Genomic DNA, 15,295 nt, shown 5'->3' with positions numbered 1-15,295 from the left:
GGGATTGACCCTTTCGGGATCCGGGAATCCCTTTTTTCGGGTTTCGGGATGTTGGGATTTGCTTTATTTAAATTCGGGACCTCGGGATTTCGTTTTTTCAAGTCCGGGATTTCTGGATCAAGACCCCTCCTACCCCCCCCTCTATATAAGTTCAGTCAGGAACTACATATGATTGACATTATGTTCCCAGCCGGGTTCACCTTGCCTATAACTGTTCCATGTGTTCAGGACATTGACAATGTGTTTTTTTTTAAAGTTATGTCGTGTTTTAAATTATGCTTATAAATATCAGTATATATAGTGTATATTTATTGTTTAAATCATTTAATGTATATATAATCGCGGATATATAAAAGTTGAACGAACTTATATATGTTTTTGTTTTGTGACATGCCGTCTTTAAATAAAACTTTTGATTTGTTTTGATTTGATTTGAGAGACATGTAATCAAGTTTTAACTGAGACATATGCCGCTGATCATGTAGGATTGTCCCTTTGGTGAGTGTTTTCTGAGTTAAGCATATGTCGGATTTCCAAGTGCATTAATTGTCAATAAGATAAGATATTGTTATTCCAATCAAAGGGTCCATGAAGAGCAAAGCAATTTATTACAATGATTTTTATGCCCCACCTAGATAGTAGAGGGGCATTATGTTTTCTGGTCTCTGGCTCTGTTCGTCCGTCCGTCCGTCTGTGGTTCCGTTCGTCCGTCCAGGTTAAATTTTTTTGGTCAAGGTAGTTTTTGATGAAGCTGAAGTCCAATCAACTTGAAACTTAGTACATTTGTTGCTTATGAGATGATCTTTCTAATTTTTAAGCCAAATTAGACTTTTGACCCCAATTTCACGGTCCACTGAACATAGAAAATGAAAGTGGGAGTTTCAGGTTAAAGTTTTTGGTCAAGGTAGTTTTTGATGAAGCTGAAGTCCAATCAACTTGAAACTTAGTACACTTGTTGCTTATGATATGATCTTTTTAATTTAATGCAAAATTAGATAATTATCCAATTTCACGGTCCATGGAACATGGAAAAGGATAGTGCGAGTGGGGCATCCGTACGTCACATTCTTGTTATAATGGTTACAATAATGAAACAATAATGACACAAATCATAAACATGAATTTAACTATTGTCAATACGTATACCTCACTTCCTTTACTTAGAAATTCATGTTATGTGATTTAAAAACAAAACAATGTTCGATGACAATGTATATTTTGAAGATTTTTTCTTCAAGTTATTATTGCCCGAAAAATGATTGGTTTTGTAGAAAGTCGAAACATATCAGTTTGTCCAGGCCAGAGAAGACATAGTTACCAACCAAGGATGTTGCAATAAAGGACTACACGGTATAATTTAAGACAACGACAGGAGTTGGACCAGTTTACTATAATTCTAAAGAGCCGGTGTCGTTCACTTAGGTATATTTTGAAGGTTGAATCTTCAACAATGGACACTGTGTAACATTATTGCGTGAGTACAATAGCATCCATGGTGAACATCTCTAATTTTCTGATTTTGTATTGCTAATGATTTTTTAAAAAGATTCTCTATATCTATTATAGTTTTCAATATTGCACTTTTTACGATTACGTTAAAAACGTAACCATAAGAAAAAAGTTAGTGTTAAGTTGGACACTAATTGTAGGAATTTTTTTTTATAAATACCTCAACAATTTAACATTATTACAGATTATATAGTTCATTTACAATGGCAACTTCTGCAAATCCAGTATGTGCTGCAGCTGGTGGGTGCATGTTTTATTGAGTCTGACGCAATTTGGAGGAACCTCTCAAGTCAAGGCACCCATCACAAACTGTTCACTAATTGCAAAAATCAGCACGTTGTTTTAGAACACTAATCTATATCACTCGGTGCCTGTCCCAAGTCAGGAGCCGTTATTCAGTGGTTGTCGTTTGTTAGGTTCTTTCAACCTTTGCCAACATTTTGAAATGAATGTATGAAATTGTATGAAAAATTAATGTTGACATAGGTTGAAATATTTTTTATAGATTAAGTGTGAAGTATAAAAAATTTAATTGATTAGGGGATAATCAATTTACAACCAGTTTAATCCTAGCGTAAATATGAAAATATATGACAAAAAAAAATGATTTTATATAAAATAGATTCCTTAATACAAATACAATGACATACAACATTATGGAAACTCATGTATTTCATATATGCTGACTCATGTAAAATATCTATTTTAAATGTTCGCTTTTCATGCTTTTAGTTCCAACACATACATAGAATAAGACAAATTTCCGGTAGTAAAATCTGTCCGCCAGACTTTTTTGCCTAAATCTAACCATGTTGTTGGATTTTGGATATCAGACTGCCAAACTAGACAAATCAAATGTCTTATTACAAATTTTTACTTAGTAGATCTTTGACTACATTTGTTTCAGAAATCTATTATATTATTTATAGATAATAAATTATGCAAAAAAAAAAAACTGATCTCAATCCAAAATCAGACAGTATCAAGCTTGAATATTGTGTCCTAACTTGCCCTAACTGGTTCGACCTCTGTGTTCGTATCAGGCTGCGCATTTTATTATAGTGGTCCGACTTGTCTCCGGGCCGAGTTGGCTCGCAATGGGACCGCCCCTCCCCCTTTTCCTTCTTTTTTTTTCCTGAAACAAAGACAAAATTTATTTCCGCAAACACATATACTTTAAATGGGTTTGGTACCACATGGGCACTGTAATAAAACAAGTCATGTAATGTTTTTTTCTTTTCAAATATTCCGCAATAAAAAGTTTAACATGTCAAAGTTCCGGTTTCTTAGACTAATTTTGATTGGTCTACTGTGTATAGAATGACTAATCAAATCAATCTTCTCATTTCATCCTTATCAGGAGTGACTGATTAATTTCCGGTTGCAGACAAAAAAAAAAAGGGAAAACTATCTCACATTCGAAATGACTGATTTTTTGTGGGCAGTGAAGAATGGCGACCTTGGCGCGGTACAGAGTTTTGTACAAGAGGTAAAGGCAGCCATTATATACGCCTTTTACTTCAAATCTTGACTGAAATTAACTCAGTGAAGTGAAGATAGGATATGGATAATTTTTCACTCCTACTTCAGTATAATTTTGTTGTTGCACAGGGTTAAAGCTTGAGCTAACTTGTACGACTAAGGCATGTATTTCATGTGGTTTTAAGGGAGATTCCCCCTTCCCTTCCGGACAGAGAAAGGGAGAGAGTATGAAGTTGTTACTATCGTGATGGAGTAAAATAAAAACAAGAAATCAATTCAGAGCTCCAGATAAGCTGCATATGGACCATAATTTGCTATTGGGCTCGTTTTCTATAACGATAGAAAAGTGATAAAAATGTGTATTTCTGTAAGAAAAGTTGTAACTACATCTAAAGATGCCTTTATTTTTATCAACATACAAGTGTATGCTACTCTTCCCTAGAAAAAAAATTGAAATTAACAAATTTCAAAGATTATACGACCATATTTTTGTGTCGTTTCTCGCGTTACTTTTCGCTTCCGAAGTGCATAATGCTGACTGATTTATAGATAATTGTCACCGGCAAATTCGTAACTTTTCCTTTCAAATAATAAAGAACATCGACCAATAACAGTCAGGGGACTTACTTAAATAAGTGATTTTCTAAATCACTGATTCAAGTATCATTATTTCCATAAAGGTTGGAAGTTAGAGTTGTCTTTCTTTAATAATCACCTATTTAAGTAGTACAAATTAATCACTAGAAGAAGTGATTAAGTTTTATTGTAGCTTTAAATATAGAATACTAATGATCCAGGGACTAATTATGATTCTAAACTTATCAGAACCAACATCTGTGTTGTCTAGGATGACCAGGTTATTTCAGGTGATGACCTTGTACTGAATCTAGGATAATGACATAAAAATCACTTGTTTAAGTATGATACTATCAGACCTCAATTTCCTTCCCAAAAATCACTTCTTTAAGTATCATTCTTTTAATAACTCCCACTAATTTCAACACCCCCGAACTGTGAAATTTTTATTGCGGACAGTAGAATTTTATTACATAATCTGAAAGATGAAACCTTGAACTTCACAGGAAAAATACTCCCACTGCTGGGAAAAATCTTTGAAGAAAGTATCAGTTCATTATGTAAAGCCATTATTATAGCATTTTTTCAACTAAAATAGTATTTTCAGCTAAATGATAGCATCAAAGGCATAAACCTTGCTACTTAAAAGAAGCAAAAAGTTCATTTTTTTAAATTTTACTAATTAAAAGATATTATTTTTAAAAACCTATGTGTTTAAAATTTTGAAAAAACTACTTAATCCCAATTTGTGACAAAACCTCGAATTTGCTACTCAAATAGGTGATTTAAAAATCACTTATTTCAGTAAGTCCCCTGACTGAATAAGAATAGTCAGAAGAAAATGCTGAGAACTATAAGTATTTCTGTATCAGGTGTAAGAACACTGGCGTTACTTTCGTTTCCGATTTCGTAACGCAAATTTTAGATGATGTAATCTGCTTCTGTTGTAACAGAATTCTTTATATCAATCTGCAAATATGAACTCTCGCGAGATGTTCAAACAGGTTAATCAGAGATGATTTACATTCTAGTTTTGTTCTTCGTAATAATTAAGTTAGAAAATGACGTTATTGTTATGCGTTACATTTCACACGAAACAGAAGTCCAGTTATTTCCTTTTTTTATTAAAATTGTTTTTGTCGTTAAGTTCTAATCATTTCCGGTCATACGTGAAACATGTGACTAACATGTGATCACACCCTTACGGCCGGATATACAAAATACTAGGTCTAAACATTGTTTTTGTTTCCAACGGGATGTTAGCAAACATCATCTGTAGACTTGTTTCGTCTTGTTACAAAAAGGAAAATACAATTTTCCAAGAGATTGCGCCGGGGGTCTTTTATTTTTCCTACGTGCATAATGTTACATACGATCTTGTGTGAAAATAAATGCCCAATGACTTGACAAAATCGATTTCAGATTTGACGATGTTATAACACACTTCGTTTCCGGATAACGATGTAAAGGGTCCTAGGAAAATTCAATCGAAATTACGTCTCTTATCATTGTACCGATGCTCGTTGGATTGATTTTGCTTCAGCAGTAAATATTACTGGATATTTTAGGTGAATTAAGATAATTTAATAAAAAATTCATGTAAATATACTGTTACACTTGGAATGTACAAATTTGGTATCTTTGTCATGTTTGCCACAATTTTTAATTATTTTTTTTTATTCATGTTCTGCAAACACTTTTCAGAAATGCAATAAACTTGTCAAAGGAGAAGTAAACTTTTACCATGCATGACTTGAAAGGAAGGACTTTATTGATTTTAGCCCACTAAAGTAGGTTAAAATGTGGAAACCATGTAGATGGTGTACAGGTCACAAATATCACATGGTGCCTATTTTAAAGATTTTAATTCCAAGTTCAAAGTTTTTTTCTTTACTGGATTTAAAGAATTTTACATTGCCAATGATTTGGAATAAATTGTATATAACTGGAATTTCAAAACCAAATATAAAGGAAATTAGTATGGCGTTCATTATCACTGGACTAGTATATATTTGTTTAGGGGCCAGCTGAAGGACGCCTCCGGGTGCGGGAATTTCTCGCTACATTGAAGACCTGTTGGTGACCCTCTGCTGTTGTTTTTATTTGGTCAGGTTGTTGTCTCTTTGACACATTCCCCATTTCCATTCTCAATTTTATAAATAAATTTTTTTGGCTAAAACATCAAGATACAACGATTATGGTATCCTGTATCAATGAAGAAAATATGGAAATTTCTGAATAAATTGTACTAATTGTTCTCAAAACAAGCACATATTTAGGAGTTTTATAATACTGTTACATTTAAGATGGATTTTAAGAAAAAGTATACTGTTCAGATTATTTTAAGCAGATTTTGCAATAAAATAAAACTAAAAAAATGCTTTCGCTTTCTTATGGTTTCCTGTCGCGTTTAAAAAAAACTTTAATCTAACATCGAAAATAGATTTTAAATATAAACATGAAGCAAGTAACACTAGTAATGGTGTTCATTTATGTCTTTTGAAATATATTGTGCAAAATAAAGAAAATAAAGATTGATTTCCTGTTTGGTTTCCTGTCACGTAAACGGTGAATCAAAATGTATTAATTTTTTCTTGAAAAACTCAATTGTTCCATTAATACTATTCTAACACCAACACAACCCACAGAATAAAAGTTAAAGTTTTAGAATTTATAAAAAAGGATACAAAAAGAAACCAAAGACCGAATACCAAATTATGGTCCATATTTGTTAGTCCAAGGCAAGACCACACGAACAACGAAATGACACTTTTAAAATTTAAAATACGGTAAAATTTGACAGACCCGAATTTCCAGATAATGTAAATCGAACGTTCATGAAATTCTGATCAATTAAAATTTACCGATTTAAAAAAATCATTTTAATATTTTATATTCAACGGAAGTGATGTTTCGTTGGTAATTGTGGGACATCATTTCCAAACAAAATAAATATTTCCCCACTTGAACATTGTTGAAATGGAATCCTATCTTATTTAATCCTTTCTTTTGGATATTTCTGGAAATATTTTACATCAATAAGCACAAAAAAGGTAGGACTTTGTAACTACATAAAATTTCTAACCGGCAATGAAAATTTCTTGTCAAAATTAGGTGTCAAAGTTCCCCCCAAAATGTGCTCTCAAACTCCAGAGTCCAGACTTAAAAAATGTCTTCAGCGTTATGACGTCGTAAGAAGGCGTCCCAGAAAGCAGAAAAATAGCCTTGCCAGACGTCATAATTATTTGGACTACATATTTGTGTGACCACGCAACAAAATAATTAAAAACCCATTTCAATTGCCCATTGCAGCGTTCAAAAACTCAATTCATGCAAAGGAAACCCAATTATACAGTACATGTCAAAACCATATGTTGTTTACTCTTTTAGACGCATCATGACAATGTATCCAGTTCTGCCATCTTTTCATGAAGCAAATGCTCGAGATTTGGCCATAAAAGCATGAACATTCACGAGTCTCACGCAAATGCGTTAGACTTGGCAGCCCTGATGTATCTACATTACATTGTAGTTGTGTAAATCTTTTTATGTAATACATGCATACATGTAATATTTATAATTTGAAACGCCCTTTCGTTCTAAAGATAGAGGGTTAAATCAAGCAGTTGAAATAGGTCCCTGTTGGAACATTCCATTGCTCAACACACATGATGGAGAAAACAGATTTCTATCTGCTCTGCGTTTATTCAAGTAGCGTAAGTTATGTGAACATGATTATTTTTGTTAATACTTGAGATTTATCATTTCACATCATGCACATGTATAGCAGTGCTATCATGGATATAAAAAAAAAAGTAAATTTCTGGTAAAAATATTGAATAGAAGCTTGTTTTCAGCTCCTATTTGATAGATGACAATGAATGAGGGATATTTATGATGATAACAAGACTACATGTAGCTAGTGTTATCAGCAGAGTCTTCAAACTCACGGGTCCATTCAATCAATTTCAATGGTGACTCCATGGCGTGTTTGTCTGGCATTATGAGAACATTATTTCAACGATAAACATGGGTTTTATCAAGAACTAAATCAGTTAGAACAATGAACATGATTAAAGGCCAAATCAATTATGTAGCTGAAAAGCATCAGAAAGAATTTCTCATTTAAATTTATTTTGTAGAAGAGAATATATTTTTTTTCATTTTTGTTGATGATTGAACACACAATATGTTTTGACCTATATGTAGCAGCTTGACACTTTCTTTCCTTTTCAAGGTCTACATTCAATTGTTCTGTATGCTTAAAATAATTGTCTTATTTGCAAGTGCAGTACAATTTCCAAATAACGATCTCAAAATATATTTTTATCTGGCTTTATACCGAAAATCGTGAACAAGTAATTTGTAAATCTGAGTGAAATCGTATCTGACTGACAAAATCATCATTGAAAAACAATGGATACCATTTAAACCGGAAATGTATATAAATGATTATGTTCATAATTTGTAACATACAAATTAAGCCACACCTACCATGCCTACCCCAAATAAACTGAAGGGTAATCATATGTGCTCTAGAAAGACAATTAGTTACTGTCCCAGTAGTGACACCAGTTTATATTTATAACATGTACATGATGTATAAAATATGAAAAAAAAGTATTTTCTTGCGTCCGAAGTGCTTTTCTGGATTTACCTTCATCAGGAAGTAAGTTGTGAGAAAATACAAAACTGGCAGAACAGTTGAAATCGGACACACATTTAAAACTGACATGCAATGTACAGTGAATAAACCAAATAAAACAGCTACATGTATCATATATACAATGAAAGAAACATAGGTAAGATGGGTGAGCATCTATGCTTCATATTATGTCATTTGTTATAACATGCCTAAATTCAATATGTTGTAATTATGTTGATGAAAAAACCCAATACATGAAGGAGCTTGGTGGTGAAAAACCCAATTTGATATTGGTTTGAAAGGATTATTTTGTTCAGCTTCCATGTCATTCATGTCTGTCTGAAAGATTTATTTTGCAACTATTTGTTTGTTTATTTCAGGGAGTCAATTTGAATGAAGAAATAGAAGGAAGAACACCATTACATTATGCTGCAGATTATGGACATTCAGAGGTCATAGGATTTCTGGTAGATAAGGGAGGACAAGTTGATGTAAGTTCAAAGACAATATAGGATATCTGTTGGATAAGGGAGGGAACCAATGTTTATGTTCTATAAGGGTTGAACAACGTATGTCAAAAGACAATGCAACTTGTTGGTGCACTGTCAGGTCAAAACAGGTCATCTCTTAGATATAAACTTAAAATCTTTGATAAATTACAGAAACAACAATGAAAAAATTACGAATGGAAATGGGAAATCACCCCCGGGAATGTGTCAAAGAGACAACAGCCTGACCATTGTATATGTATAGTTCATTGTACATGGACATGATGAATAATACAAAAAAATCATTGAAAAAAGATAAGGAATATTAGTTAGTACAACAGACCATACAAACAAGCAATATATATCATATAACAAACATTATAACACTTGAAATCACAAACATACAACCATTGATTATCAAACAACAACCAGCACATGGTCAGCATTGCTTGAATTGGTACATTTTTGTACATAAAATATTGGAGGAGACAAATAACGTGAATTTAAATAGTCGCGAATATGTATAACTCGAACCTTTTCTTTTTTCATGACATTACAAATGTATTTGAAAAAACTGAAAAAGTTAAAAACTGAAGAAGGCCAATGGCCGAAACGTCTTGAAAAATTGGTTTATTTATACAATTATATGAATTGGTACATGCACACAACATGCGCACAAATTGAAAACTGTTATGATTTGAAGGAAATTTTCAAAGAAGGCAACTACATTCATGACATTACAAATGTATTTGTTAATTATAAATTACATGAGGATGATAGACAATGACAGATAGCTGATGTCAACTGTTTTATGTACAGTGGCAAATTAAATGCAGGTGATTCGGGATAAGAAAATGATAACTTGATTTGAATATAAACACTACTTTGTACTAGACCAAAGTGCGGAGGCAGATTATTAACATGAACAATTAGAAGGAAGTCTTTTCACTGAAATTCACTCTACCTGGACATGTTATGATATTTTACATGTAGCTCAAAGTCATCCAGTCTTCGGTAAGGTAAAACCAGATTTGACAATTGGTATTTATTGCTGATTAGATACAAATGGTCATGTCTGGTTTTAACATGACAGGAATACAAATCTATATCATATGGCATCCCCCACTTGAGTCTAGCAAGCTATCATGAGACCACCATTATGGTATAGAATATATAGATAGTTCTTTAAAGTTTATATATTTCGCGAGGAGACAAATAACGCGAATTTTAATAGTCTTGAATATGTATAACTCGAAGCTTTTCTTATCTAACTACATGTACCTCAAGTCAATTAGATAATCATGAAATTTAATCGCCGCGAAGTGGATTAGAAAGGGCTATACGCCAAATAAAGTATCCACGAAAATAAGTTGGTTTACAGTATTCTAAAAAGAAAAAAAATGGTTCCACAATATTTCAAACCTTGTGCCAATGGTTTTTTTATAATGTCATGTACATCTGTACATGAATGTTACGTTACAAAATAAAGATGAAATATAATTACTGTAAATTGAAAAATTAATACAATGTACCAGGCTTTGGCCAATGCGAATAATGCGACTTGGTAAGTACATGTAGTGCAATAATAAGAACTTGCATTCAGATATGCACATTTTTTTTGGAAATTGCAGATAATTGAACTCTACATTTTTGTCAATTCTTGAAAAATCGCAATAATAAAAGCACACAATAATTTCTGACTTTACAGTACCATATATACAATGATATAATTTTATGATTTGTTTAATATTTTCAGATTAAAGATAAACATGGAATAACTCCTATTCTAGCAGCCATATGGGAAGGACATACAAATAGTGTTAAAATTCTTTTACAAAAGGTAAGTTAGATGACAAAAGAGTTTAAGATAATTGTTATACAATAAATATAGGAAGATGTGGTATGAGTGCCAATGAGACAACTGTCCATCCAAACAACAATTTATAAAAGTAAACCATTATAGGTCAATGTATGGCCTTCAAAACGGAGCCTTGACTCACACCGAACAACAGGCTGTAAAGGGCCCCAAAATTACTAGTGTAAATCTATTCAAAAGGGAAAACCATCGGTCTAATCTATATAAAAAAACAAGAAATGAGAAACACGTATAAATTACATAAACAAACGACAACTACTGTTCATCAGATTGCAATGTACATTGATGTACGTTTCAAAGGAAATAAAGGATTTGGTGTATTCACTTGGGGAAAAAAGTTTCTACAGGCACATGAAAAAATCTACGTTAAAACAGGATTAATGCTGTTCTTCATCTCAAATCCATATCACTAAAGCCTTCAATAAAGAGCAAAGTCTAACACCTCCTCACTGCAAGTTTATTTTGAACCTTATCACTGAAGTTTTAGTTCTTCAAAATCTTCCAATTACATATGTATGTGACACAAGAAAAATCCTAGGAGCTACTTGTAGCCTTCTGAAAAATGCATATATGTTTATTGATTAATGTCTTTATGATGTTGTAAACTGAATTTATATAACTCCCAATAAAAGTAGATGTTTACTGAGAGGATATTATACCACAAACAAATTTGAGATTGGCTGAAAAATCAATTGGGTGACAGACCAGAAACTTACAATGTAACACAGAATCCCCAATGCATGGACCTCAAATCAAAACCAATTGATGCTTCACATTTGGCACTTTAAATGTAATCCATAGTGAAAAAAATAGTAATAATAAAGGAGAAGTTTGGACATGGGGAAAACACTTCACCCTTTCTTGTTGTTAGTTTCCGTAAACGGAAGTGGGAATTTAAGGAAGTATTAGAATGAATTTGAGATTCAGAAAAATTGAAGGTTTTTCCAAGAAAATTTCAAGAATGGGGTAAAAAATTTAAAGAGGAGCTTAAGCTTTAAGATATTTAGGGTCAACTAAAGCCTGATGAAGTGTTAGAATATTTGGTGTTAAGATTATGTTTATTATTTTATGATATTATTTATTGTCAATATTTACATATACAATGTATATAGTTTATTATTGTGTTCAGATAACTTTTAATTGAAATAGTTATTTTACAGGGTGCTAGTAAAAAAGGTAGTTCACCTGATGGGATGTCCTATTTAGAATGTGCAGAAAAAGACGAAATTAAGCAGCTATTACAATGACTGAACAAAAACCAATGTTAATTATTTTTATAATAATATTGTGAGAGCTTGAAGCTGTTTTCATAGGTCATAATCAAGGTCATTAAAAATAATTTTGAATCTTCATAAAAAGAAGGTTTGTGATAGAAATGTGTTTGTATACTGCCATCACATTAATGCAATTATTAGAATATCTATTGGAAAACATTACAACAAAATTAAATTAAAGAATTTATATTACTCTGAAATTATGTTTTAAAATATCAGATTGAGGGAAGTAAAAACCATCTTTCATAAGTTTGCAAAGAATCATTTAATAGACATTTGGTCTAGCATGTCTAGATTGAATATACACTATTTGAATCTAAATTTCAAATGACAATCATATTTATACCTAAAAATTCAACTTTTTCAAACAATCTATTTGTTAAAGATCTTGTTGAATTGGTTAACAAGTGTTTTATCGTTGAGAAGCTGTGCTCTATTTTCTCCAGCTTCTTCATAATGTTGAGAGACTGAAAATTATTAGTTATTGCATATTTATTATTCAACATCAACATTGTTTTAATGATTTACTTTATGAACTAAAAGACTTAATTTATATGAGGAATTTTTAAGTGCACAAAATAAAATATACTATAATAACAGCATTCTAATTAATGATGTCATTTTTCGGGAGAGTATCCTTAAAAACACAATTTGTATGGGAAAGTGAACGTTACTTATTTTTTACGAAAAACAAAAATCATTAACTAGATAACAAAAAGTTTGTATGTATAAAAGTATCATGACTAAATTGATATTACCAGAGCACAAGGATAACATTTTTACAGATTTTTTTTATACTTTATAGCTTAACTACCGTTGCACCTATACCTTGTCAAGCTTATGTAATAAAACATGTGAAACCTTTAAGAATGCAATTATTGAGTGCTACATAAAACTAAGTATGGGATATGCAATATTTGTTTCCTTTCATCTTGACTTGCATGAGTTTGAATGAAGAGAAGCAAAAGGTTCGTCTGTGCATGTATTCGGATGTTTACACATATGATAATTCATGTGTAGTTTTCAGTATTATGTTCAATGTTTTATAAAAATTTGGCAGTTGCCTCCCTTTGATTGCTTGGATGATCATAATGTTGTAATTTTAAAAATGAACAAAACTTGATATTTTACCTTTTTCTGTATAACTGGTATTTATTGCAATAGTTTATGTAATAAAATAGTTTATATAAATCCTTCACATCAAAAAATTTCTGTTGAACAAAGTAGTGGTTATCTTAGAATGACGTTATATTTAACGGTAAAGTCTATTTGAATTGTTGAGGTATAGCTCCAATATAGAATGAGTATGTATTGTGTTATTTTTGTTGGATTATTTAGGACAAAATGGGTGATAAAAAATAGAGGTCTAACAAAATCATCTCTATACCAATTTAATAAAAAATTATACCAATTTAATAAAAAAAATGGAAGTTTTTTTTTATTTTACAGTTTTTAGAATATCATTTATATTTTGAAGGGGAAATGTTGTGGGATTTTTTTCTTCTTATCATTATAGTTAAATACAAGAACACTATTTTAAAACTTAAATGTCTATGAGTTTTGTGACTTAATAATACATATAGAATTTAAAATAATATCATGTAACCTGTTTTCTTACAATACAAAGTAAATTCTTAATGAATGACGAATGACTCATCCATGTGTTAAACTGCAAGTTAAATAATGCCAATGGCCTTTTCTCTTGACCTTATGTATTGATAGATAAACAGACATATATGTAAGAAAAATATTTAATTCTAATTATGATTTGTTGTAAAAGCTTTGTTCCAACTCGGTAAAGACAAATTTGAGAGAGAAGTTGGGGTATTTTCTTTTCATTATTATTTTTCACCATATTAATTAAACTACACAGTTCGGTGGGTTTGAAAGTACTGCAAATGGTTTCAGAGGTGATGGATACACAGTCCATATTTTTTGTTTGTGCTTGTTAAATGTAAAAGAGGCACTGGAAAGGATTATTAGTTCACTATTACTGGCATCAAAAAATGAGACAGACTGCAAAAGTTATGGATGTAGAACATAAATTGACTTTCTAATTTAGAACACAATTAGTCACATCTTCCAAATCAATGGTAATCTGTTAATATTAAAAACAATGTAAAATTTTATAACCATTTGGACCTAGACTGTTTTCACTATCACTGTCTTTAATTTGGTGAACACACATTTATTTGTAAAGGAGATAGAATCTACCCAAACTGAAAAAGTTACGCCATTGTTAAACTTTATTCAAAATTCATTAAAATGTCTTTCTGGTAAAGCTTTTATTATTTTTCCTACTTTGTTGTCAAGGATATTTGTTGAAAACAAATGTATGTCCTACTTTTAATTATAAGAACAGCATTATCTAAACAATGAAATATTAACCCTTTCTAGGGCCTCTAGTTTTTTGGTGCATATGTACTTGTCAGGTACAAAATTGTTATTGAATCACTAACCTTATCATATGCTTCACAAATGTCAGTATTTATAATAAATTTTATAAAATATTATTTGTCTATTGAAATTGTCATTTTATATATATTTATTAGTCTCAGTCAAGCTAAAATAGTTCTGAGATGTCAGTTTTGAAACCATGAAAAATACAGATGATATTAGTGGAGAAAAAGTTCAAAATATCATACTCTTCTTAGTTTCTATTTTTACAAAAAATTAGAAACACTAAAGGGTGTTAATTGCCCTTCTATGCTATGTCTGGCATTTCTTTTGTTGCATTGATTATTATAATAGAAATAAACTTCATGCAGCACACATGACATGTTATAAACTTTTTTAACATGTAATCGTAGGAATATTTTGATGTAATTGATGAATGATCTAGGAAAATTTAAGATTGATTAATTTGATTTATGGAAAGGCTACACCATAAAAAAATGAGTTTTTGCAATGTGTATAAAAAGAGGGACTAAAGATTATAGATTGAAAATAAACTGACAATGCCATGGCTAAAGTAAAAAGACAAATAGATAAATAATAGTACAAATGACACAACAAAGAAAACTAACGACTAAGCAACACGAACCCCACCAAAAACGTTGGGCGATCTCGTGTTCTGAAGGATAAGCAGATCCTGCACCACCTGTGGCACCCGTCGTTTTGCTCATGTTATTACAAATCCCGGTAAATAGTCGATTCGCTAGGTCACATTTGTGAAAAGGGAACGTGATTGTAGTTATAACCGATATCATCTGTGAAATGGATATTACTTAACAGTCAAGCAACTCGTGAATGCGTTTGTAAACTTTACAAAGGGATGATTTCAACTTCACCATTTTGAACTCTTGGATTAATAGCTTCCTTGTGAGCAGCAACCCTGTATCAAGGAACTGATGATATGAAATACGGGAATATCGGATCAATTGGGAGATATATAATCCATATGAAGGTGCTGCTGGAATGTTGCTACATAAATTTTACAATTGGG

At 31.4% G+C, this 15,295-nt stretch overlaps 1 protein-coding gene across 1 annotated transcript; it reads left to right on the top strand.

Moving 5' to 3' along the window:
* Positions 1-2,812: 2,812 nt before the first annotated feature.
* On the top strand, positions 2,813-14,363 carry LOC139482362 (myotrophin-like). Its single transcript, XM_071266220.1, has 4 exons — positions 2,813-2,998; positions 8,593-8,703; positions 10,457-10,540; positions 11,737-14,363. Exons 1-4 carry the CDS (start codon positions 2,933-2,935, stop codon positions 11,821-11,823), a joined length of 348 nt encoding a protein of 115 aa, XP_071122321.1. The 5' UTR covers positions 2,813-2,932; the 3' UTR covers positions 11,824-14,363.
* The last annotated feature ends 932 nt before the right edge of the window (positions 14,364-15,295 follow it).

This window comes from Mytilus edulis, chromosome 7 (genome assembly GCF_963676685.1).
Source record: "Mytilus edulis chromosome 7, xbMytEdul2.2, whole genome shotgun sequence".
NCBI classification, from domain to species: domain Eukaryota; kingdom Metazoa; phylum Mollusca; class Bivalvia; order Mytilida; family Mytilidae; genus Mytilus; species Mytilus edulis.
The sequence above is the reverse complement of the archived record's forward strand: the minus strand, read 5'-3'. Positions and strand labels throughout refer to the sequence as shown.

What these genes read in the sequence shown, in the direction of transcription:
- LOC139482362 (XM_071266220.1), top strand. Translation starts at nt 2,933, where the DNA reads ATGACTGATTTTTTGTGGGCAGTGAAGAATGGCGACCTTGGCGCGGTA. An exon ending in TACAGAGTTTTGTACAAGAG is followed by an intron (nt 2,999 to 8,592) that starts GTAAAGGCAGCC and finishes TGTTTATTTCAG; the next exon opens with GGAGTCAATTTGAATGAAGA. An exon ending in TTAAAATTCTTTTACAAAAG is followed by an intron (nt 10,541 to 11,736) that starts GTAAGTTAGATG and finishes GTTATTTTACAG; the next exon opens with GGTGCTAGTAAAAAAGGTAG.